The sequence below is a fragment of the Vicugna pacos genome, chromosome 9, assembly GCF_048564905.1.
Source record: "Vicugna pacos chromosome 9, VicPac4, whole genome shotgun sequence".
NCBI lineage: Eukaryota > Metazoa > Chordata > Mammalia > Artiodactyla > Camelidae > Vicugna > Vicugna pacos.
This window is the reverse complement of record NC_132995.1, coordinates 1714529-1739964: the sequence shown is the minus strand read 5'-3', so window position 1 is coordinate 1739964 and position 25436 is coordinate 1714529. Positions and strand designations below refer to the sequence as shown.

The 25436-nt window shown below is 44.1% G+C and overlaps 1 protein-coding gene across 1 annotated transcript; it reads right to left on the bottom strand.

The window, feature by feature from the left end:
• Positions 1-12572: 12572 nt before the first annotated feature.
• ZIM2 (zinc finger imprinted 2) lies at positions 12573-22321 on the bottom strand. Its single transcript, XM_072968386.1, has 5 exons — positions 21877-22321; positions 20230-20324; positions 17028-17154; positions 16743-16835; positions 12573-13698 (listed from the first exon to the last, which is right to left on the bottom strand). The coding sequence occupies exons 1-5, from the start codon at positions 22253-22255 to the stop codon at positions 12722-12724; spliced, it is 1671 nt and encodes a 556-aa protein (XP_072824487.1). The 5' UTR covers positions 22256-22321; the 3' UTR covers positions 12573-12721.
• Between the last annotated feature and the right edge of the window lie 3115 nt (positions 22322-25436).

Below are 25436 nucleotides of genomic sequence, written 5' to 3'. Positions count from 1 at the left end.
CTGTGGCTAAGGTGTCACTGTCCCCCTGGTGAGGCACCCTGTGAAGGACGGCGCGTGGGGCCTGTTCTTTCTCTGAGGCCACACTGGGTTACTGAAGGCTCGTTTTGTGCCAAGGTGCGGCTGGGGTGGGTGAGGAAGGGGTGCCCCCCTGCCCACGTGACACAGCTGACTGCCCTCGCGTCCGTGCTCTGCACCCCGGTTTCCGCCACACCCTGTGGTCAGGCGCACTACCAGCACTCTCCGTATTACACACAGTGCGCTCTCATACTCTTTCAAATCCATTCTATTTCAGGTTTAAAACTTCTTGTCACAACTCACTGAAGCAGAGGTCTCACCTGGGGGTGACACGAGGCAGTATCTGAAGCCATTCCTGGCTGTCACGGTCAGGAGGGTGCTGCTGACACCTGGCGGAGAGGGGCCAGGGATCCTGCTCAACGGCCCACCACGTCCAGGTCAGTCCCCACAACACACACACTTACCTGGCTCAGAAGTCAGCAGGACCAACACTGAGAAATTCGGCTGACTCTAAATTAGTTTTGTTTGATGAGTCATTGATGAGCCCCAACTGCCTAAAATTAGATGTCCATGTGATCCGACCCCCGACCCAGACCCAGTGAGGTGGTGAGGGCTCCCTCAGCCCATCCTGGGCCCGAGTATCCTGATCAGTCCAAGTGCTCATCCTCCCGGATGAGCTGGATTCAGCCTTGACACGTTCCTTCCCTCTGCGGGTCACCCCGCTTCCCTGGATTTGAGAGTCTGTGCATACCTCTCCCTTTCCCAGCCTGGCCCCGATGTCCACCTTCACTGGAGAGTCGGTGTATCAGCCATGCTGTCTAGAGAAACAGAACATTAGTGAGATTTAAGAAGTGGCTCCTGCATCTGTGGGTTTGGCAAGTCCAAAATTTGCAAGGCTGCAAACCAAGGTGGGTGTTGATGCTGCCGTCCTAAGGCGGACTCTTCTCTGGGAAACCTCTTTTAGTTTGTAAGGTCCTTCAACGGTTGAGTGAGGCCCACCCACGTTATCGAGGATGACCACCTTTACTTAGAGTCAACGGGCTGTAAATGCTCCCCCCATCTATAGAGTGTACCTCCACAGCAGGACCCAGACCAGTACCTGACGGCCTGGCCAGGCTGATGTGTAAGACCGGCCATCACAACCGGTAATACAGCAGCCACGTCTTACTCTCAGTGTCTCGTCTCACATCTTACGGGAACCTGTATTTTGGAAAACTTTTTCAGGCTGGGATGCCGGATCTGACAACAGGACATCTTCCAAGCACAACGTCTCTGAAAGCTAGGCCCCAAAAGGCTCTTGAGACATGGAATTCATAAAGGCCGGCAGAATGGACAGCCTCCCCGAGAGAGCAATCGCAGCGCGAGCTGTGCGCAGCGGCAGAGGGGAGGCTTGGGCCATCCCAAGTGTGGGAGAGCCTTCAGCTCCGGCTCCTTCCTCGCTCAGCACCGGCGAATCCACTCGGGAGGGACCCTGTGAATGCAGTGAGTGTGCGAGGACCGTCAGCCAGAGGGCGAACCTTACTCAGCACCAGAGAGAAACCAGAGTGTGAGGACTGTGCCAGAGCTTTTGGGCAGGGCCCCTCCCTCCGGGAGCAAGGCCACGTCCCCACAGTGAATGGGAACCTTCAGCAAATGCTCAGCCCGCCTCTCCCATCAGAACATCCACACTGGCGAGCAGCCCCGTCAGTGTAACGAGTGTGGGAAGGCCGCCCGCAGCTGGTCTTCAGTCAGCACCAGAGCACGCGCGCTGGGGAGACCCTGTGAAGGCAGTGAGTGCGCGAGGGCCTTCCGCTGGGCCTCCCCCCTTCCTCTCCACCAGAGAACTCATACAGGCGAGAACACCTACAAGTGCCCAACTATGGAAAGCCCTTCCCGTACGGGTCCTCCCTCACCGAGCACCAGAAAACCCACCCAGGAGAGAAACGCTACAAGTGCGGAGACGGCGAAACGTCTTCAGCTACAGCTCCTCTCGGCCTCGGGAGGATCCCTGTACACGTAAGGCGTGGGGGGCCACCTTCAGGCACTGCTCTTTCCTGCCCAGGCACCAAGAGGACCCACTGCATCAAGACAGCTGACTGTAAGACTGTCTGAAAGCCTTGAGTCGTGGTTCATCTAAAATGTACATCAGAGGTGCCACACCAGGGGGAAGTGCTACAGATACAGTGATTTGGTGGCAACTTCCAATGCTTCTTACTGAAATGTGTGCATGGAACCTTCAGATTTCATTCAGCCCTCCAGATGCCTAAGACATCACACTGTACATTACTCATGGGGATATGGGTTGGGGGTCCGCAAACCACCCCCAGGTTCAGTGACCCACTGGAAGGACTCTGAGAACGCAGCATAGTCACACCCATGGCTAAGACTTACCACGGTGAAAGGATTCACTACACAACCAGCAATGGGAGAAGGTGCACGATGGAGTCTGGAGGAGACGAGGTGTGAGCTTCCAGAGTTCTCTCCACAGGAAGTTGCTCCGGACACGCTTAATTCCTCCAGCGAGATGTGGCAGCACTTCCCTGCCTCCTCCTTCAACCTGTGGAGCTCTTTCCTGACCTCAGGGCCTTTGCTTGTGCTGCACCCGCTGTCCAGAACAGCTCCTCCCCGTGTTCCAGGGCTGACTTCTCACCCTGTGGTCTTGACTCGAAGGCCACCTCCTCAGAGAGCCCTGTTTGGACTCCCCAGTCTAAGCTCAGCCCTCCCAGGATCACTGCCTGTGCCGCGCACCTGGTTTTCTTTCCCTCTGTAGTATGTACCACCTTGTTTTGTCTTTTTATTACACACTGAAGTTTGAGAAGTACTAGTGTCAGGAAAGAGTCGATTCAGATGGAGGCCTTCAGGTCAAGCATACCTCTCCAGCTCAGCCTCAGGCCCCACTCACCTTTGGACAAAGGGCCTGGTCCCTGCAGGCACTCCGGTTTTCAACCCTTGCCTTAAGCTAGTGTTTCTGAAACTTTAGCTTTCAACACAGCCCCCGGAGGGCTTGTTAAAACCCCCAGTGATCAGGAGGTCTGAGAGCGCCTTTCTAGCACTTTCCCTTGTGTATGAGTTTCTTATGACTGCTCTGACAAATTACCACAAACTGGGAGCCTTAAAACAACAGAAATGTCTCTCACTGTTTGAGGCCAGAAATCTGAAATCAAGGCGTCAGCGGGGGTGCACTCCAGCTGCAGGCTTTAGGGGAGGAGGGCTCCTTCTTGGCCTCTCCAGCTCCTGGCGGCTGCTGGCGTTGCTTGCCTGGTGGACGAGTCATCAGTCTTCAAATCCTGTGTGTCAGACTGCCCTCTGCCTCCCTCTTGGAAGGACACATCTTTTGGCATTTAGGGCCCATCCAGACAGTCCAGGATAACCTCTCTACCTTGAGATCCTTAGTCACGTCTGAGAAGACCCTTTTCCAAATAAGGTAACATCTAGTTTCCAGCAGTAGGACCTGAACCCTTAGGGGGCCACCCTTGGCCTACTATACCATCTAATGGGGAGCTGCTCTGGTCCCAGTGAGTCACAGTGTGGCCTGCGAGTCACAAGGGCCGGGCCTGGACTCAGTCCTGACACCACCGATTTCTAGTTGCATGCTCTTGAGCAAACTGCTGCGTCTCCCAACCTGTTTCCTCTCAATCCCCACCTAGTCGGGGCATGGGGATTAGAAACCATGTAAGCACCTAGCATAGGATCTGACCCATAGTAATTCTGATGCCTCCAAGTGGGCCTGTGGGCCAGACATAAAATACCAGCAGATGGCATACAAAACTGAGCATTCCAGCCTCTACTGAAAAATCTAAAGCTCTGGTAACAGTAGGTCCTTCGGTTACAGCTATTTCCCCCCTTCACTACATTCCGCATTCCACCTACCTGGCTCCCTCAGGTGGCTGGGTTTGCATCCTACAGATTCTTCGCAGCTCAGGTCTTTTCTTCTCTATTCCAAACCGGTCTTTTTACCTGAAAGGCTGAAGCAGTCAGATGCCATGGCAGAGGGTCCCACCTGGAGGAGACCTGCTGCTCAGATGGCCTGGACCGAGAGTGGGAGGAGATTCAGTGCTGAGGCCCAGGGTGGGGGCATGGCCGACCCCCGTGAGCTATATTCACAAGCAGGTGTGGGTGTGGACGCATATACTCACCACACTGCTGTGTGTCTCTGCATTTTCCTTCAGGGTATCCATGGCCTCCAACTACTTTTGGAAGCCTGGGGTCTTGTTGGCTTAAATGCATACAGGGGGGCAACGGTGAAGTAACCCCATTTCCTGGGATGCTGGATTTTTGAGAACTATAACCAAAAAAATCCCTACACAAAGAAACCTACAACTGCAACAGTATGTAGGAATAACTAAGGAACACTGATGAGAAGAAAACCACAAAACCTTACCGGCTGATAAAAATGCTTGAATATATAAAAGGAAAATACATTCCTAGATGCTAAGATTAAACTTAACAATGTTAATTCTCTCTAATTCCTAAGTTCACGTCAATAATTATTAAAAGGCTGTTTTTAATTGGTAAACAAATTTTCATCTAGAAGAATAACAATTATTTCATACACTTCTTAAAGGCACAATGAATTCTGGTTTTTGAAGTGAAAAAAAGTGAATAAAGGGCTGCAAATGGCAAAACATCCTTTTTTATAGGTGAGTTGTAGTCCATTACATATATATATATATATACACACACACACACACACATATATATGCTACAGCTTTATCATCTATTCAACTGTTGATGTGCACTGAGGATGCTTCCATATCTTGGCAATTATAAGCAATTTTGCTGTTACATACAGCCTGCTATTATCTTTTTGAGTTAATTCTTATTTTGTGGATGGCTTTTTCCTTTGATAACTACATAAGTTTAAAAAGCTAAAGCTTTAAACGTTCTTAGAAACAATGAACAAGTACATATATGTAAATTAAAAAATATATGTGTGGTAAAAAAAATTATCTATCAAGCCATGAAAGACATGGAAGAAACTTAAAAGGCTACAAACTGTACAATTCCAACCAAATGACATTCTGGAAAAGGCACAGCTAGAGAAACAAAAAGATCATGGTTTCCAGGGGCCTGGGGAGAGGGAGGGAGGGAGGAATGAATAGACACGGCACAAAAGGGATTTTTAGGGCAATGAAATTACTCTGTATGATACTATAGTGGTGGCTACACGTCATTATGAATTTGTTAGAACCCATAGAATGTACAATATCAAGAGTGAACCTTAATGTAAACTACAGACTTTGGTTGATAATAATGTGCCCATGTTGGTAAATCAATTGTACCAAAATATGCCACACTGATGAGGGATGTTGAGTGTAGGGGAGTATATGTGTGGGTGGGGAGGGCTATGTGTGAACTCTATTTTCTGCTCAGTTCTGTTATGAACCTGAAACTGCTCTAAAAGAATAAAGTCCATTAAAAAAAAATACCACAAATTCTCTAGGAATCAATTTAACAAAGCATGCTCAAGGTATTTATAGAACTTTACAATTCTACTAAGGGATATAAAATAAAATCTGAACAAACTAAAAGATAAAAAAAGGCAAAATAATGGAAAACTCATAATGCTATAAAAATTTAAAACTACAGATCTAGGATAAAATAGGGCAACAAGACAGTGAAAGTGAATGATCTGGATACAGAGCCTACTATGAAATAATATGTTATGACTGTATGTATCACTTATTAAAGTTAATGTTGGGGATTTAACAGTGGGGAGTAATTTTTATCCTATTCTGTAATACATCAAAGTAACTACAAGATTAGTTAAAAACGATAAAACACTAATGAAGGAAATTACAGATGATTTCACTAAATAGAAAGATAGCCCATGTTCTTGGATTAGAAGAATTACATGTTAAAATGGCCACACTACCCAAAACAATCTACAGATTCAATGCGATCCCTATCAAATTACCTAGGACATTTTTCACAGAACTAGAACAAATGTCCTAAAATTTATATGGAATCACAAAAGACCCAGAATTGCCAAAGCAATACTGAAGAAAAAGAACGAAGCTGGAGGAATACCCCTCCCAGACTTCAGACAATACTACAGAACTACAGTAATCAAAACAGTGTGATATTGGCACAAAACAGGGATACGGATCAATGGAGCAGATCAGAGAGCCCAGAAATAAACTCACACACCTACAGTCAATTAATCTTTGAGAAAGGAGGTAAGAATACACCATGGAGGAAAGACAGTCTCTTTGGCACATGGTGTTGGAAAAGCTGGACAGCAACATGTAAATCAATGAAGCTAGAACACTCCCTCACACCATACACAAAAATAAACTCAAAATGGCTTAAATATTTAAGCAAGACAAGACACCATAAATCTAGTTAAGAACATAGGCAAAACATTCTCTGATAGAAATTGTAGCAGTGTCCTCCTAGGTCAGTCTACCAAGGCAATAGAAATAAAAGCAAAAATAAACAAATGAGACCTAATTAAACACATAAGCTTTTGCAAAGAAAAGGAAACCATAAGCAAAATGAACAGACAACCTATGGACTGGGAGAAAATGTTTGCAAATGATGCAACTGACAGGGGCTTAATTTCCAGAATATACAAACAGCTCATACAACTCGGTAACAAAAATACAAACAACCTAATCAAAAAAACAGGCAGAAGATCTAAGCAGACATTTCTCCAATGAAGACACATAGATGGCCAACAGGCACATGAAAAGATGCTCAATATTGCTAATTATCAGAGAAATGCAAATCAAACTATAATGAAGGATCACCTCACACCAGTCAGAATGGCCATCACTCGAAAGTCCATGAATGATAAATGCTGGAGAGGGTGTGCAGAAAAGATGGGAATGTAGCTTGGTGCAGCCGTTATGGAAAACAGTATGGAAATTTCTTAAAAAAGTAAAAACAGACTTACCGTATGATCCAGCAATCCCACTCCTGGGCATATATCTGGAGAAAAATATAATTCAAAAAGACACCTGCACCCCAATGTTCATAGCAACACTATTCACAAATAGCCAAGACATGGAGACAGCCTAAATGCCCACTGACAGAGGACTGGATAAAGAAGCTGGGGGTGTATTCATACAATGGAGTACTGCTCAACATAAAAAAGAATAAAGTGCCATCTGCAGCAACATGGATGGACCTGGAGATCATCATTCTAAGTGAAGCCAGAATGAGAAAGACAAATACCATATATCACTCATATGTGGAATCTTAAAAAAAAAAAAAAAAGGACACTACGAACTCATCTACAAAACAGAAACAGACCTGCAGACATAGTAAACAATCTTATGGTTACTGGGGAAAGGGCGTGGGAAGGGATAAATTTGGGAGTTTGATATTTACAAATGTTAACCTCTATATATAAAAATAGATTTTAAAAAAAGTTTCTGCTGTATAGCACAGGGAACTATGTTCAATACCTTGTAATAACCTTTAATAAAAAATATGAAAATGAATATATGTATGTATATGCATGACTGGGACATTGTGCTGCACACCAGAGATTGACACATTATAACTGACTGTACTTCAATTTAAAAAAAAAAAAGACTGAGAAAAAAATCCACAAATGATAAATGCTGGAGAGGGTGTGGAGAAAAGGGAACCCTCCTATATTGGTAGTGGGAATGTAGTCTGGTGTAGCCACTATGGAAAACAGTATGGAGATTTCTTAAAAAACTAAAAACAGACTTACCATATGATCCAACAATCCCACTCCTGAAGAGATACCTGGAGAAAACTAATTCAAAAAGACATCTGCACTCCAGTGTTCACAGCAGCACTATTTACAATAGCCAAGGCATGGGAGCAGCCTAAATGTCCTAAATGTTCTTTGTCCAGATGACTGGATAAAGAAGTAGTGGTATATTTATACAATGAAATACTACTTGGCCATAAAAAAGAATAAAATAATGTCATTTGCAGCAATATGGATGGAACTGGAGATCGTCATTCTAAGTGAAGTAAGCCAGAAAGAGAAAAATGCCATATGATATCGCTTATATGTGGAATCTTAAAAAAAAAAGGGACATAAATGAACTTACTTACAAAACGGAAACAGACTCACATAGAAAACAAACTTATGGTCACCAAAGAGGGAAGGGGGAGGGAGGGGTAAGTTAGGAGTTTTGGATTTGCAGATACAAACTACCATATATAAACAGATAAACAACAAGGTCCTCCTCCTCCTCCTACTATTCCCTACCTCTAGGGAAATGCCAAGACCCACGAGATAATGGGGAAGTGTAATTACGGCAGAAATGTACACATAGGAGATAAATTACAGGTGTACAACACAGTGACTCGCTATTTTTATACATTATGAAATGATTACCACAAGGAGTCCACTTACCACCCACTACCACACAAAGTTGTCACTGCATTACTGACTGTATTCCCTATTTGTACATTACATCCCTGTGACTTATTTTATAGCTGGAAGTTTGTACCTCTTAATCCCATTCACCTATTTTGTCTGTCCCCCATCCTCATATGATAGTATATGTTAATATTTATAATTAAATATGAAATAAATTTTAAAAAGGTTTTCAAAGGAATACAAAAGGATAAAAGAAGCAACCCCGTTTCCACCCTGGAAGTCCAGTGAAATAAGTTAGGCCATATCTATTCAACCAAGTACCAGGCAGTCCTGAAAGATGAAACTGAGGGATGTATTTATGAATATGGGAAGATGTTCACGATATATTAGAATAAAAGTCATAGCCTTTAAAACAGTGTTAATGGTATGATTCTATTTCATATTGTAAAATCTATGTAAATCTATACATAGGAAAAGTATCTGGACAATTTACACCCCTCTTAGCAGCAAGTATATCCAGGACAGGGAAATACAAATATTCCCCAAAAAAACCCCACCAAACCCAAATATGTATCTTTTACATTTCTTCAAGGAATATGTATTACTTGCATATTCACCAAAAAAAAAAAGCTTAAAACATGAATGTTTCTAAATTTAAAAAAATCAACCTGAATACAAGAGCAGTGCACGAACTGGCCGATACACCAGGAACTGGGTGGGGAAAGCACTGTCCCCGGGGCCCCCAGGGCAGCAGTGAGGAGAGCAGCAGCTGAAAGTCAAGTAACGGCGGAGGCCCCCCATCGTGGCTGGCTCGAGCACAGCCTGTAGAACACGGAGACAGTGCCTTGTGCGTGTTCCATAAGCTCCAGATCGTCCAGGGGTGACAGGAAGAGTTCACTGTCTGTGGTGTAACCACCGCCATTTGTGGCATGAAAGAGGCATCGGAACAAAGTCAAGGCTGGTGCTCCCTGATTTTCTCGAGTTAAGGCTCTTTGAGAAGCCTGAAGCCCTGGGGCACGGTCCTCAACAAATGGCCTCCACCGGACCCCTCGAGGCGTCTCTACCACCTCTTAATTCAAGTATCTAAAGACCAGGGTGGAGTAACGGAGGGAGGCATGTAGACAAAAGCCTAGAAGAGGTAAGGAACTAAAGCAGGTGGACCATGAAGAATCCAGTGCCAGTGAAAGCTCTGAAGCCTCACTGCCTGGGAATAGGGCCGGGGCTTGGAGCATGATTTTAAAAGGCTGGGCCTTTGGGAAAAGCCAACATCACATGCACCCTGACAGAATGACATAAAGGACACAAAACCACCTATTAGCTGTTCTTGCCAAAGAAGCTGAAGATGAATCTAATTAAGTCTCCAGAGTCTCAAGCTAACCTCTGTTTACAGAAAACACAGAGGAGAGAGGAAGAAGCTTAAGGATATCACAGGAAGCAAACAGACACAAACGGAAGGGGGACATTCTGGAGGACAGCTGACCCAGTTTCTCCCAGAATTATTTGCATTATTACACAAAGCTTTAAAGAAAAAATGAGTGCTAGGATGATGGCTGCCAGGGCCGGAGGGAGGCAGAAGTGGGGAGTTATTGTTTAATGGATATAGAGTTTAAGTTTTGCAAGATGAAAAGGTCCTGGGGATCCACTGCACAATAAGGTGACTATACTTAACACTACTGAATTGTACACTTTAAAATGTCTGAGATGGCTGATTTTATGTTACGTGTTTCTTACCACAATTAAAACCTTTTTCAATGAATGCTTCTAATTTAAAAGAATTAAGCCTGAGAATAAGAGGAATACTAAAACTGTTAGACATATTAGGAATTGGATGGGGAGCAGAAGGAAGTATATTTCCACATTATTCTCGGGGTCACACAAGGCATTAAAAACAGTGAAAGAGACTGCTTTAGATTAAGACAGACTCAAGAGTCAGACAACCAAATGCAATCGATGGACCATGTTTTTGGATCTGGATTCAAACTAGCCTCCTGTAAAAGGACATCTGGAGAATGACTGGGAAACTCTGTGATCTGGGTAAAATGCTTTGTCTGAGCTGATTTAAAATTTTCCCCTTTAAGTAGATGTATTGAACTTAAAAAACAACAGAGATGACACAATTGAAAAGAAAACGTGTTAAGTAAATAACAATCCATGTAGAATGTAGATTTAGCAGAAAATAGGGAAGGAAGACGTGAAATGACAGATTGATAAGGGCCTGAGTAAACCTATGACCCTGGGGAAGGAAGCAGATTTCCCAAGACAGTGATGAGGTAGAGACTGTCATAAAGGCACGACAGGACATTCCTGCAGGTGAAGGGGAGAAATGAGAGGGAGGAAAAGAAGTGTTCAGAGAGGATGGGATCTGTGAAAAGGCACCAGAGCCAACTTGCAAGGACTCCCAGCGGCCAGAGCTGGAACAATCTGAACAAAATAAATAATGATAGTATTGAATTACAGTCCATAGAATATAATAAATATCCATGAATCCATACTGACACAAATAAATAACTGAATAAATAGGGAGGACAACTCTTTCTCACAGGTCCATTCTAATTACTAAACGTAGAAAGAATGAGGGAAAGTAAAAAATCACCATAATACTACAGAGTAAAAATGGCTGTAGGTAAGACCCACTTGCTGGATATTAGAATTTAGTAGGTAAAAGTCTGAGGAGAAAGTAGATCCTTGCAGTCTCAAAGTTTCTCCAGCAAGATATGTATTACTCACAACGAGAAACAAATCAAGGTTGAACAGCGCCATCAAGAGTAAGATGCACTGACCACAAGTCCCTCTGTGGTAGCGGCGGCAGGACGAGACACCGATGTGCAGCAGCTCGGGGGGGCGGGCTGTGGCGAGAAGACAAGGCCAGCCAGCGAGGGCCGTTTCCTCAAGAACTTGGCAAATGAAGAAGAGGAATCGTGCAGCTGGCGCCCACGGGGCTGGGGCAGGGTCTAAGGAGTCATGTCTGTTCTTAAGTCCATGACTTTGGAGCTACACGTCCCAGATCAACCTCAAAGATGGCTGGGCAAGAAAAAGCAGGGCAGTGAGTAACGATGGCAGCAACTCGCCCTCCAGGCAAGGAATCCGGTTCTGGGACTCCAGGTGCAGTCGGCTCCCAGGCGCCTCTGCATCTGACCACCACTCAGGTCAGCGATGGAAAACTCACATCATAGCCATATGGTCTCAAAGAGGTTTTTAGTGCAAGGCAGGGCTCACACTTTAAAAGAACAAAGTCCAGCAGAGAATTGGGATTTTAGGTGAAGCCGGCTGTGCGGATGATGTCAGAGCCCAAGAAAAGCAGAAATACTGTTTTCAAACAGCCTGTTTTAAAAGGAAGAAGAGGGAAAGAAAGAAAAATAAGACACCCCCAAATCCCCAAACGACTACGGAAAACTACACGAAAGTTCTGCTTGATCAGTAGCGGCTTATGCTCTACAAGAGCAATTACAAGGAAATGTTTAGCAAAAAAAGTTCCCTGATTCCGTGTCTCAAAAATTCATCATCTTATCCTAAATCACGATAACCACTTTGGTTATCAGAACTTCACCCTGACAAAGCTCTCTACAGGTGTCCCCATCTGATCTGCTGTGAAACAATGTTGGGATCACTGAAAAGGAAGATGGCTGCAGTCAGTCTCATACCTTTTCTTCAGAGAGGATTGGCAGGAATATAAAAACTGGGTTGAACATCAAGATATGAAACAAATATCTCACGGCATCTCAAAAACCAAACCAAACCAAACCTGGGTTCAGTTCCTGCCCCATCACTTACAACCTAGGTCAAATCAAATGACAACCTGGAGTTTCAAGTTTGCTACTTCTGAAAAAACATCCTCACACTAGGCACATACACGCAGCATTCCTTAAAATATCAAATAATATATATGGCAGTGCTTTGCAAATTATGAGGTACTATGTGAACATATCACCAGTTACTTCAGCTTGGTGGATGGATCAGTACACACTTCAAGAATCTTTTTATCATGTCCTGTGCCCATACCTCCCGTATGGTAAAGATACTGTACATAAACACTTCTATAAAAACTCAGGCAACAGAATTCCTGTCTTGAGCCCAACTCCAGCCAGAAGTTTTTGTTGAGATGTCAAAATAATGCTCTCCATTTTATGGATACCACCAAAGAAGGGCAAAATCTATTAATGTCTTTCCTACACAACAAAAAAATTCTTTGTAAGGTATTTTCCTGGGTGGCTGACACATGTGCTGACTCTCCTTCTGCAAAAAGCTTGTTCTATACTCTTGTAACCAGTCGCTGTTTTCTCATGACACCACGACGACTCTTCCAGCTGTTAAAACAGCGTGAGGGCTGGTGGAAGGCCGCCTCGTATTCAGAGCACTCAAAGGGTCTCTCTCCAGGAGAAAGTCAAAGATGTTGACAAGGTTCTGACTGAAGGTTTTTCAGCACTTGCACTCAATGGTTCTCTGCTGAGAATGGAGTTGATAATGTTGAGTAAGGTGTGAGGGTCGGCTGAAACACTTCCCACACAGCTGACACTGGTAAGGCCTCTGTTGAGCATGAATTCGATAGTGTTGAATGAGATGTGAACTCCGACCGAAAGCTTTGCCACAGTCACAACACTGACAGGCTCTCTCTCCAATGTAGCCATGTTTCCGCTGATATCGAATTAAGTACGTCTTGTTGCGGGGCAACCCAGGTGGAAGGGCTTTTTCTGCCTCATGAGCTTTGAGATGCTGAAAAAAATGCACGTCCTGGACAAAAGCTCTGCCACACTGCAAACATTCGTAGTAGTCCTCCTGACTGTGCGTTCTCACGTGGCCACAGATATTTGCCTGTGGGATGAAAGACCTTCCACCTTCATTGCATCCAGAGGCCTTCTCCCTGGAATGAGTCTTCTGATGTCTGGCGAGGTGTGGCATGAGGTAGAAGGCTTCGCCACACTGGTTACACTCAAAGGGTTTCTTCCCCATATGGGTCTGCTCGTGCCTCTCGCAGGCCATCTGGGTACTATAGCTTCTTCCACAAAATTCACACCTGTTGGGTTTGTCCTCTTGGAGGAAAGGCCCACAGTCCACTGGCTGGGGACTTGTGCAAATTCCAGGAGTAGTGCATTTCTGGGGGTCCTTTCCTAGAAGACCCTCTGACTGTTTAGTAAGATCTGAGCTCTCAAATTCATCACTGTCATGGCTTCTTTCCTGAGCAAGGGTCTTGGGGTCACTCATTCTAACAGGACTCAAAAGTTTCTCCTGGTTGATCCGGTGCAAATCCAATGGACGATCAGGAGAAGACTCTCCTCCATGGGCACGTGAGAAGTTACCTACCTCCAAATCCTCCACTCCTGCCCCTGAGGATGACTTTCCTATAGGCAATCTTTGCTTTGGAGTCAGATGTTTGGTTTCAGGTTTTTTCTCCAAATCTAAAAGAAACGCAAAAGTTCCTCTACTTCTTTATGCAGAGAGACACACCACTATAGTAGAAACAGAAGAGACCAAAAATAACAGAATAATCCTTATGGAGGTTTGAAGAGTTTTCTGGGAAACTTAGGAGAGAATGGGAGAAGGATGGAAAGCATGGTAAGCAAGGAAGGGTGAGAATGAGGCAGAAGAGAGACCATTCAGGAGGACTGAACCTGACAAAGATGCAGACACAGGAGAATGCGGAGGAGACCTGGGACTGGGGTTTGTCAGCACTTTCCAGACCACGATCGGCAGGTCACCACAATTCTGAAGAACTGATCGCTGTGGCCATAAAAGGACTCCACTGTCAAGTCAATCTGGCAGATACTGTATGATTCAAGTCCAGCAGGTTTCACTCCTGTAGGACTCTCCAGACCTGTAACTGGCATCTCAAATCCCAAAGAGAAGTACAGTACATGGTATTTCTCAAACTCATCTCACTCCCCAACACTTTTTTAAAAAAAGAATGCCTGCTTCCATAGTTCTGCAGGACCAGTGGGGAAACACCAGAGTAAACAGGGCAACAGCCTCTTGCTCAGAATGAAGCAAAAGGATTTTAACTCTGTTCTTGGTTCCCAGTCTCTTGTTTTACCCCATTCCCTTCAATTCAACATTTATTGAACACCTCTTTTGAGCAAGACATTATCCAACCAGATGGTCATCACAAGTCTGCAGAAAGGGCTCTAGTCAGACCATCAATGACTATGGGAGAAGAGATGGGGGAACTGAGTCCACGGAGGAGCAGGAAACGCTTAGCAGAGGGGATGGCACTGGGACTCAGGAAGCCATGATGGGGGTGCAAGCTTTACAAGACCCTGAGCAAAGACGCTGAACTGTGAAAGTACACAGTCCTGGGGAGCCAGCCACACAGGTTTCACCTGGAGTGTCTGTGAGAGACAAGGCTGGGATGTGAATTTTAGGCCAGACTGGGAAGGATTTAAATGTTTTGCTAGAAGTTTGGATTTTATTTTGAAGGTGGTAAGAGCTGGTCAGGTCTGTGCTTTATAAAGGGATCACAACAGATTACATCGCTTAGGAATGGTCTTCGGAGAGAGCACTCAGCGTGGAAGACGGAGAGGCAGCCCAATCCCCTGACTCCTGCTCCTCGCCCTGCCGTGCAGCCAGTGTCCCACATGTTCCGCCAGGTCTACGCTCACAGGACACCTCAGAACCGACCGCTCTGCAGTCACAGCACCGGCCTCCGCCAGCTCTAGGCTGCTGGACTTCCACAGACTCCCAAATGGCTTCTCTGCTGGCCTACCTAAAGCCCATTTTCTAGAGAACAGCCAGAGGGATCTTTCCAGAACAGTGCCGCCCAGCAGAACGCCCTGCAGTAACGCATATGGTCCCTATTTTTGGAGTCGATACAGCAGGGATTTAGGCTTATGCGGCTGGTGAGCACTTGAAACATACCTGGTGTGACTGAGAAACTACATTTAAATTCTGTCATTTTAATTAGCGTGACTCTAAGCAGATCTTGCACCGCCTTCCACTTCAGACCACAGAGCTCCCCTTTCTGTCTGGGGAACCCCCAGGCTCGTTCCAACCTCGGGGCCTTGCTGGGTGCTGTCCCCCCTCCAGCAACACTCCTCCTCAAGATTCTGTGGGGCTCCTCCTTGTCTCACTCACGTCCTCCTCAGCGAGGCCCTTCCTGCCGACCCCATCTCAAGCAGCCTCCCACATGCCGCTCTGTCTGCTTCACACACTGACTCTATTTGTCTGTTCATCAGGCATCACCCCTGTTGGAACGCAAGCTCCACGAAGAGATTCTGTCTGTGTGAGAGAATGCCTGGCCCACCACGGGAGCTCAATACATCTCTGTGGAACGACTGTATAAATAAACAAATGAACAAACAAACTACAGTATAGAAGAGAAGGCAATGAAGGAAACAGAGAGGCAGGCAGAGGCGTCCCTGGGAGGTCCCTGGACTTCATTTGGGCATCCACCTCTCTGCCCGCGTGGGGAAAGGCAGGGAGGGCTGTGTCACTTAGCACCAGACTGGGCACAGCTACTAGTTCGGGAATGGGATGTGGCCCAACACGAAACAGTGGGCAACGAGGACAGGTGTGCAAGGGCTTCTGGGAAAGAAGCTTCCTCACTCTGGAGAATGCTCCTTGGACATGCCTGCCCTTCAGACAGAAACAAGAAAGCATATTTATGATCTGTTGGCAGAGTGAAGAGAGAAAATGAAACCAGTGGTCCTTAATGACATCACTGAGCCCCACAGCCGACCGCCCTCAAGCCCAGCTGTCCAGCGTCATAAGCTGATGATCCGCCTGTGGCTTGCACCAGTTCGGGTGTGGTTTTCTTTCACTGTAACTGAAGGACAACGATGATCCTGGCTGATACACATGGTGACCCAATTCAAAGAAGAGGATTTCATAAAGATGGTAAACATTACTATACTGTAGCTACAGAGTTTGGGGAAGTAAAGTCGAGAAGTTTCTTGTCTTTGAGATGAAAGGATGTCAGTGGGAACCTTCTGGGGAAGTTTTAGAACACAGTATGGGTGTCTGTCGGCGGGGGCAGAGGTAGGGGGTCGGAAACCAGATTGTAGGGAGTTCAGGAGGGAAGAGCGGGTTTGGGTGTCAACAAGTCTGAGGAGCTGCCATGAGGGAAAATGGGAAGCAGCTGGAAAGAGCAGCAGTCTCACGCCAAGGCTTTTGCTTATCTCAGTTAGAGAGGAAAGCCCTTTGATCCGTGCTGCTGGGGAAAGGCACGAATGCATACAGGGGTGGAACACTAGAGAAAAGGGAAACTGGCCTCCCTGGAGCTGGGCAGGAGAGGAACTCAAGCTGCAGGAAGAGAGGAGCTTCGGAGACGAGATGAAAGGAAGGACTGAGTGCACAGGGGGTGGTCAAGTCGCGCGAGCCCCTGAGGCGAGGGCACCTCCCGCCTTCTCCCCAACATGAGCGGGCTCTGAGGACAGCTCCGGCCCCTCCCGGCTGACTGGGGTTGCCCTCCCACAACTGTCCCCAGGGCCTCCCGTCACTCCTCACTCACCTGGACACATCATTGCGCTGCCGTCTCCCTCCGCTGCGCAAGCCTCCTCCTCTTCCAGCCGTGAGATGATGTCGGGTTTAGGGAACTGGTGCCCTGTTGAAGGAAACTCATAACTTGGGGGTTCTGTCCTGTATCCACGGGAGCTCCTAGCCTGAGTTCCAAAAACTCTGAGATAATAAGGAAGATGAAAATTCACACAGAAGAGAAATGAAGCCTGTCTCCAGCGACCTTGCCCCCAGGGGACATACGGCGGCATCTGAGACAGTTCAGGCCATCACCACTCACCCAGGGACACCAGGTTCCTGTAGTTCTCCAGCATCACCTCCCGGTAGAGATGCCTCTGAGCAGCACTAAGGTAGGTTAACTCTTCTGGACTGAAGTCCACAACCACATCCTTGAAAGTCACCAACTCCTGAAATGAAACACTCCTAAGTGATCGAAATCCAGGAATTATCCTGAGGGGGGAATGGCGTCTGATGAGAGAGGAGTGACCATGAAGCAGACACTCAGACCAGCAGAAAGCTTCTAATCCAAGTGTTCTAATCCAGAGGTTTCAAGGACCTAGCAATACACCTTTCTGTGTCTTGTAGTCTGAGAGAAGTGGGAACGTTTCTGAGACAGTTTCTGTCTCAGATCTGGGTTGGAGAAGAAAGATCCTTTTGAATCACTCCATAAAGAAAGAAAAATGCAAATAATTAAAGGCTGGCAGTGTGCCTCAGCCTCAGGAATCAGAGGTGGGTTTAAGTTCTGGCTCTGGTTCTTCCTTACAGGCTTTCTGAGGGTAGACAGGTGAAGCCACAGTGGCTCATCTGTAAGAAACAGAGAGCTCTAAATATGAAGCAATACTCAACCTTACTAATAAGCAAGAAATGCATTTCAAAATGACAAAGTACAATTTTACACCCATTCAGAGGTATAAAGCAAAGATTAAAAAGTCTGACAATACTAAATATTATCTGGAATGTGGACCTTTGGGCCCTCTTATAAGATGCTAAGGAAAATGTAAATTAGTAAACCACTTTGGACTGAGAAATTCTATTCCTAGCTGTATTTGCTCATGTGTGCTTAGAGACAGATATGTTCATAACAGTGCTGCTTAGAACATCCAAAATCTAGAAAAGATCCAAACATTCATTTATAGTAGAGGAGATAGTGTATTATATAGTATAGCCATACAATGGAATAATATTTCAGCAATACAAACTAATTAACTACAGTTACATGCAGCAACCTTGGTAACCGAAGGGTGAACGTAAAAAGCAGTTATTAAAAGACTATGTAGAGGCTGTGGAGAAAAGGGAACCCTCCTGTACTGCTAGTGGGAATGCAGTTTGGTGCAGCCACTGTGGAAAACAGTATGGAGATTCCTCAAAAGAATAGGAATAGACTTACCATATGACCCAGGAATCCCGCTCCTGGGCATATATCCAGAAGGAACCCTACTCCAAAATGACACCTGCACCCCAATGTTCATAGCAGCACTGTTTACAATAGCCAAGACATGGAAACAGCCTAAATGTCCATTGACAGATGACTGGATAAAGAAGAAGCGGTATATTTATACAATGGAATACTATTCAGCCATGAAAACTGAAAACATAATGCCATTTGCAGCAACATGGATGTTCCTGGAGAATGTCATTCTAAGTGAAGTAAGCCAGAAAGAGAAAGAAAAATACCATATGAGATCGCTCATATGTGGAATCTTAAAAAAAAAAAGAACATAAATACAAAACAGAAGCAGACTCATAGACATAAAATACAAACTTGTGGTTGCCAGGGGAGGTGGGAGGGATAGACTGGGAGTTCAAAATTTGTAGATAGTGATAGATAAACAAGATTATACGGTATAGCACAGGAAAATATATACAAGATCTTGTGGTAGCTCACAGCAAAAAAAAAGTGACAATGAATATATGTATGTTCATATATAACTGAAAAATTGTGCTCTACACTGGAATTTGACACAACATTGTAAAATGACTATAATGCAATAAAAAATGTTAAAGAAAAAGAAATAAAAGATGGGACTCTGCCTGCTATGATTTGTAATCTTAACTGGGAAAAGAAAGGCTTACACACATGAACTAACAAGAGAATAATGCATATACTAACTGCATTACTAATATATATATTACTAATATATGTAAAATAAATAAACAAGTTTATACTGTAGAGCACAGGGAACAATATTCAATATCTTGTAGTAACTTATGGTGAAAGAGAATATGCAAAATGAATATATATATATGTATGTTTCTATACGACTGAAGTATTGTGCTGTACACCAGAAATTGACATAACATTGTAAACTGACTATACTTCAGTAAAAATGTATTCTAAAAAAGATAGGCCTTCCTGAAAAATTGAATGAATGAATAAATAAATAAATAAAACAGCACAATCAAGTGCCAAAAAAAAAAGACTATGTAAGACCATGATACCCAATTTTACTAATATCTCTCTCTCGTGTTTTCACAGAAACAGTGCGCAGATCAATGAACATCTGACTTACACCAGGGGGCATGTACTGGCTGTCCAGCTCTTAGAGGTATTTATTTGATTCACATGGGTTTTTCACTCTTTTCAAAACTCATATCAGCTGCCAGCCTCAAAAAAAAATTGTAGATTTCATATTATTCACAGGGTTTCTGGCTTCTCTTAAAAAAAAAAATCAAAAGACCTGGGGCGCTAGGCCCACATTCTCACATGGCACCATCAGCTAAATCTGAGTCACAGCTGCCCCTTAGATGGAGCAGGTGCCCCCTACTTTCTCATAATCCACCTACTTATAAATTCATTTATATTCCTCAGCAGTCCCCGTGGGCATCTGCACTTGGAATCCCTGACGTGGACATTGTAGGGACAGAGAGCTACTCTCAGGTACAGATCATCTAGAACATAGTTTCTCAACTTTCTTCCCCTTATCTCTCCCTCAAGGAGCATTTTTAGACATTTTTTTCCCCTAATCGTTACCCTCCTCCCATTAATTTTTTCTGGTTCTGAAGTAACTGCAGTATACTAATTTCCTCTAGACTTCAGAATGTGATTTAACAAGAACATCAAGGAGCACATTAAAAAAAAAAGGAAACCTCGTAACAGCATCATGTCCCTGTAATGGCTGCCACTTACCTCACATATAAAAGGAGCATAGTAACAGTGAAGCCACGTGAAGAAGCCAAAAGTGGAGATAAAAGGGAACACCACACAAAGAGAAATTAATTCAAGACAGAAAAAGAAGGAAGAAGTTAGATACCGTATGTGGGGCGGTGATAAGTGTGACAGAGAAAAATAAAGCAGGAAAGGGGAAAAACAAGAGTCGGAAGAACATGTTTGATATGGAAGCCAGGGAAAGGCTCAGTTAGGTGATGTTTATATAAAGACTTTCAGGAAGAGAGGCCATGGTTTAAGTGATAGGGAAGGTCTGGGAATCAGGAAGGAGCAGTCCCCAGACTGGAGAACTGAATCGGAAGGCAGCCTGGCTCACCTGCGGTCTAACGGCCGGTGCGCTGTCGGTGCTCTTCTTTCGGTGTTCTCTGGTGTTCCTCTTTTCTGCAAGGACAGGGTCCTGAGCAGGGAAAACTAGAAGGGAGAAAGCAGTGACCATGAAACTGAGTCCAGTCTGGCAGCGCCCACAGACACAGAGTAGCCTGCCACCCGCACACCACCCCATCCTGCCATGGAGAGAGCAACAGTTCTGGACTTCCTATGACAAGAGAAAGACCACAGAAATCATTTCTCAGTTGAGTACAGCAAGTCCCAGGAAGGAGCCCAGCTCTGAACCCTCCGATGCTTCCCAGTACCTTCCAAACAAAGCACAAGCTCCCTCTTCATTTACATCAGTGGCCCTAACCTCCCTGTCCCTCAGTCACCAGGGAACCTCAGTTTCTCAGCTGCAGCATAGAAATGATGATAACACCTACAATTTTATGGGCTCTTGTAAGGAAGAACCATTATACAGGTAAAGTACACAGTATGCATTTTTAAAATGATGTCTCTTATTACTAAGCTTTTCCTACTTTTTTTTCACTTATTGATGGAGAAGACAACCACCACCTTCCCTACAGAAACCTGAACCTTGAAAGCCTTCCTTGCCTGCAGTCTCATTTCAAGTACAATGTCGTTTCTCTCTCACATCCTAGAGCTCTTTCCTTTTCCCTGAATTGCAGCTCTATCAGTAGCTCTCCCTTGGCCAAGTTCATAACCTCTGTGCGACAAAACCCTATGTCGGCTGGAGGCAGTGTAACAGCATGGCTAAGAGCACAGATGCTGGAGCCAGTCACACAGGTCTGAATCCTGACTGCCATTACTCACCGTGGGGCCACAGGCACGTTACTCAACTTCTTTGTGCCCCTTTCTCATTTATGGAAGGAGGGTAATACCTACGTGAAGAGCTATTAAGAGAAGTAAATAGATTATTATAAAATACCCAGAATATAATACATTTTAAGTGCCCAACATGTTCACCAACATCTTCCAAAGTCTTATAAGGAATACAGGTGCGTGGAACTGGATTAATCATCATCCTTAATCCATGCTATGTCAGCATTTATTTTAAATTTATTCACTTACATTTTAAAATATACTTAACCCACCCCACTGGCCCACACTCCAGTCTTGTTCCCTTGCCTTTCTCTCCTTGTCTCTCTACATATACCCTAACAATACTTTGGTTTTAGTATCGACTTTATTCAAAGGACTATTAGGACTGAACAGCTTTCTTCTCTCGTTACTGAAATGGCCTCAGTTCCAATCTAGTAACGTGAGTATTCAAGAGACCAAATGTTGGCAGAAGTTAAATAAGTCTCTAGCTCTCGTATTTCCCACATTTTATGCCCTCTTTGTGTGGCAGTGTGTGTTATTTTGTTTTGTGTTGACACTAAAGTTCAGGCTCAGTAAGAAAAATTGGTGGGGGAGAACCTGGAGAGAAGGGGTACTCTCAGAGAAATAATAAATACTGAAAGCAAAAGCCAAACCCAAAATTTCTTTCATCCCACATGAGATTAGGCAGATTAGACTGGATTATAAAATTCATTCTTTCATAACAAATTTTTATTCAGCTCCCTATTACGTGCCTGGCATACAGCAAATGTTCAATAAATGTAGACAGCCAGTTGCTTCCTTGCCCTCTCACCTTTCTCCTCACACGCCTGGATCAAGTTTGCCACCAGGTTTCCTGCTTCCTTGCTGCTCTTGGGCTGTCTCAACCTCACCCATGTCTGAACCTCCTTTGGCAGGGTGTTCAGGAACTGCTCCAGCACCAGTTGCTCCATCATCTGCTCCTTGGTGTGGATCTCAGGCTGCAGCCACTGCCAGCACAGCTCCTGGATTTGGCTTAGAGCTTGATGAGGCCCGGCCACTGACTGGTACTGAAAATGCCTAAATGTTTGACAAGGAACTTTCAGAGCCCCTGGGTTTCTTATGGGGATGTTTTCTAGAGTCTCTTCTTGATCACACAGGTGAAAGAGCTGGGGATTCCTCAAGACCTCCAAAACTTCTGTCATGTGCAGCATCTTTATAGCCTGCCCTTCAAAGGACAGAGATTCTCTAAAAGGCAGGCTGCTTCAGAACACACTGTTGTGGAAGATGGTGGGCAGGGTTGTCTCAGATGAGGAAAGGACCTGCAGAAATTACAGAAAAATTCACAAAGGGCTTGCACAGTCAGGACTGCCCAGCAGAGGCTATTTGAAGCAAAGGAAGTTAGCTCACTTCAGACAAAAGCCTAAATGAACACTCACAAAGATTTGTACATCTACAGACAGGATGCTTCCTCAGTCACATTCCCAGGTCTGGAAGACCCACAGACACAGGCTGGAAATATTTCAGAGATGGCAATGAAGGAAAAAAGAGACTTGAACCCCAAACCACAACAAACTGAACTAACTGATGAGCCACAGAAGAATTTCATTTCAAAAAAAAAAAGAGTTGATACAGAATGAGGAAAGAGCCTGACAATACATATATCCTACAAAGGACAGGATTCATATGCAAAATACATTTAAAAATCATACAAATCAGTAAGAAAAAGGCAGACAAAAGAAGGGCAAAAAGGTTAAAAGATTTGAGCAGGTACTGCCTAAAAGAAGACAGATAAGTAGTGAGAAAATATGTGAAACACGGCTCAACTTCGTTAGTTATCAGAGAAGTATGAATTAAAACCACAATGAGATATCACTACACACCCTCCAGAATGCTCAAAACAAAAAAAATCAGACAATAGGAAGTGTTAGGAGACGGAGCCACAGTACAGCGGTACACTCACACAGCGGAGTTCTAAACAGAACTGAGAACATGGATGTACCCTGCTGTTGAGTAAAAGAAACCAGGCTCAAAAAAGAGAGGCCCACATTATATGAGTCCATTTATTTACAGGTCACAAATAAGCAAGACAAATCTAAGGTGTTACAAGTCAGAACAGTGGTTACAGTTGGGACTGGGATGGCGGGGCAGTGGTAATGACCAGGAGGGGACAACATATGGGATTTCTGGAAAGCTGGAAATGTTCAGTTTTCTTAATCTAGTCGCTCATGACATGGACACTGTGTTCATTTTGTGGAAACAGCTATCTACTTATGGTTTATGCCCTTTTCTGTATGTATATTTCACTAAATTTTTTAGCTGTGTTATAGCTGGAGAATCATCTAGGTTGTAATATTAAGTGGTAAAGTAGGAAACAGGTTAACACTCAAGGATGTCCCATTGCCGACCAGAGACAAAGCTAGACACTAACCGTACAAATGCCCATTCTTTGCCTAATAAATGATTAGCTGTATTGTTTCATCCCCATTCATCAACTGGACAAACTGCGGTTAAACTTCTCTTCTTCAGGCCTCTGAACTTTGGCCCACTCTCAGCCTGGGCCAACATGCAGTCCTTCCTGAGAACTGACTGGGCTCAGGGCAAAAAATTTTCTAGCCATGTTACTCCTCTCTGTAAAAGAAAACACTTTTTGCTTAACTCTTCACACACTTGCATGCCCCCTATGGCTATAGTCCCTCCCCCCCCCCACTCCCATGCAATAATCCTTTCAAATAAAGTCTCCCCTTACTAAAAAAGAAGAAAAGTAGGAAACAAACTTGAATATAGAATATATACTTAACTATATAAAGCACTGGGAAGAAAAAGGAAAGTAAGCCAAAATACTGTACTAGGGGTTATCTAAGGGCAGTGAGATTATAAATTATTTTTACAGGTGAATTTTCACTTCTCCCTCAAAACTACTTTTTAATTTCAAATGTCCTACAGTGAACCTTCTGTGTCCTATGATCAGGAAAATAAAAAATATTTTTCTTCTATAAAAGCTGCATTCACTCTATGAAGCCACAAACAAAACTTGCCACTTCGGAGATACATTTTTTTCTTTTCTCTTCCCGCTGAAAAATATACACCTGTTATTTCTATAACATAATTCAGCAGTCTTGATGTTTGAAGGCATTTTTTTCTTCCATTATTATAAACCGTAAGGTGCTGAGTTATCACTGAAACTAAGTGTTCGTCCACATCTCTGATCTTTTCCTTCTAGGACAGATTCCTAAAAGTGAAATTAGCTAGACAAAAGGTATGAACTTTTTAAAAAGTCCTTACTACAATCTGCGAAATTTCCCTCCCAAAGGCTTCCACCAATTCCTTCTTCCAAACTCAGTATATAAGATTACATACCCATCTTGCCAGTCAATAGGGCCAGCGTCATAGGTGTGTAAGCAATACAGTCACACAGAGCCTCAGAAAGGCCTCAAGTTACTTTAATGCTCTCTTCTGTTGTCTTGAGATTTTCCTTATTTTAAGCAGGGGCCCCACATTTTCATTTTGCACTAGACCCTGCAAATTATGTCACTAGTTCTACCAGCCAAGAACATGATTATTCCTCAAAATGTGTTGTCAGTTAGACAAATGAACAATATATTTTATTATTTAATTTCGCATTTACTTTGATTAAAAATAGAACTTTTTTTTCAGATTTATTGGCCAATTATAAATTGCTCCTATCCTTCACCCTTTTTCCACTAGGATGTTTCTATTGCTAATCGGTAAAGTCTATATAAATAAAGGATATTCACTCTTTACCCAATTTGCTTAAAAAAAATTCCAGCCATGCAACACCTTCTCTTTAGTCTTTGTAGAATTTTAATATTTCAGATTCCAATTTATCACTATCCATTCCGAGGTCAGTTAAATATTCAATAATATCTTCTTATTGCTTTATTTAAACATTTTAATTCTTTAGCTGGAATCTAGTCTGGGATAAGGTGTGAGGAGAGTATAATCTTTTCTAAAAACCTTCCCACCTACCACCAATTATTAAATTTGCTTTTGTTTCCTTCTTAGTATGTATGATGCCCCTCTGAACTGAATTTTTAGGTCTATAGCCTCTAGGGGAGAATCCTGAGAAAGAAGAACTGGAAATGAACATGAAATCCTGCCAGCTTGCCTCCCGACACTAGCCAGGTCCAAAGCTAGAGCAGAGAGTCACAATTTCTCCTCCTGGCCCAGAGAGAGAAAGTAAGACCTTGAACAGTCAAGGCCCTCGAGGCCACAGGGACTGGAAAGAAGCTCATGACTCTGCCTCTTCAAATGCACCCTCAGCATCTCTCCCTTTCTCTTTCTTACAAAAATTCTTTTTTAAACACCTTTATTGTGGTATGGTTCCTATACAGTAAACCACACATATTTCAGATGTACAATTTGATGAATTTT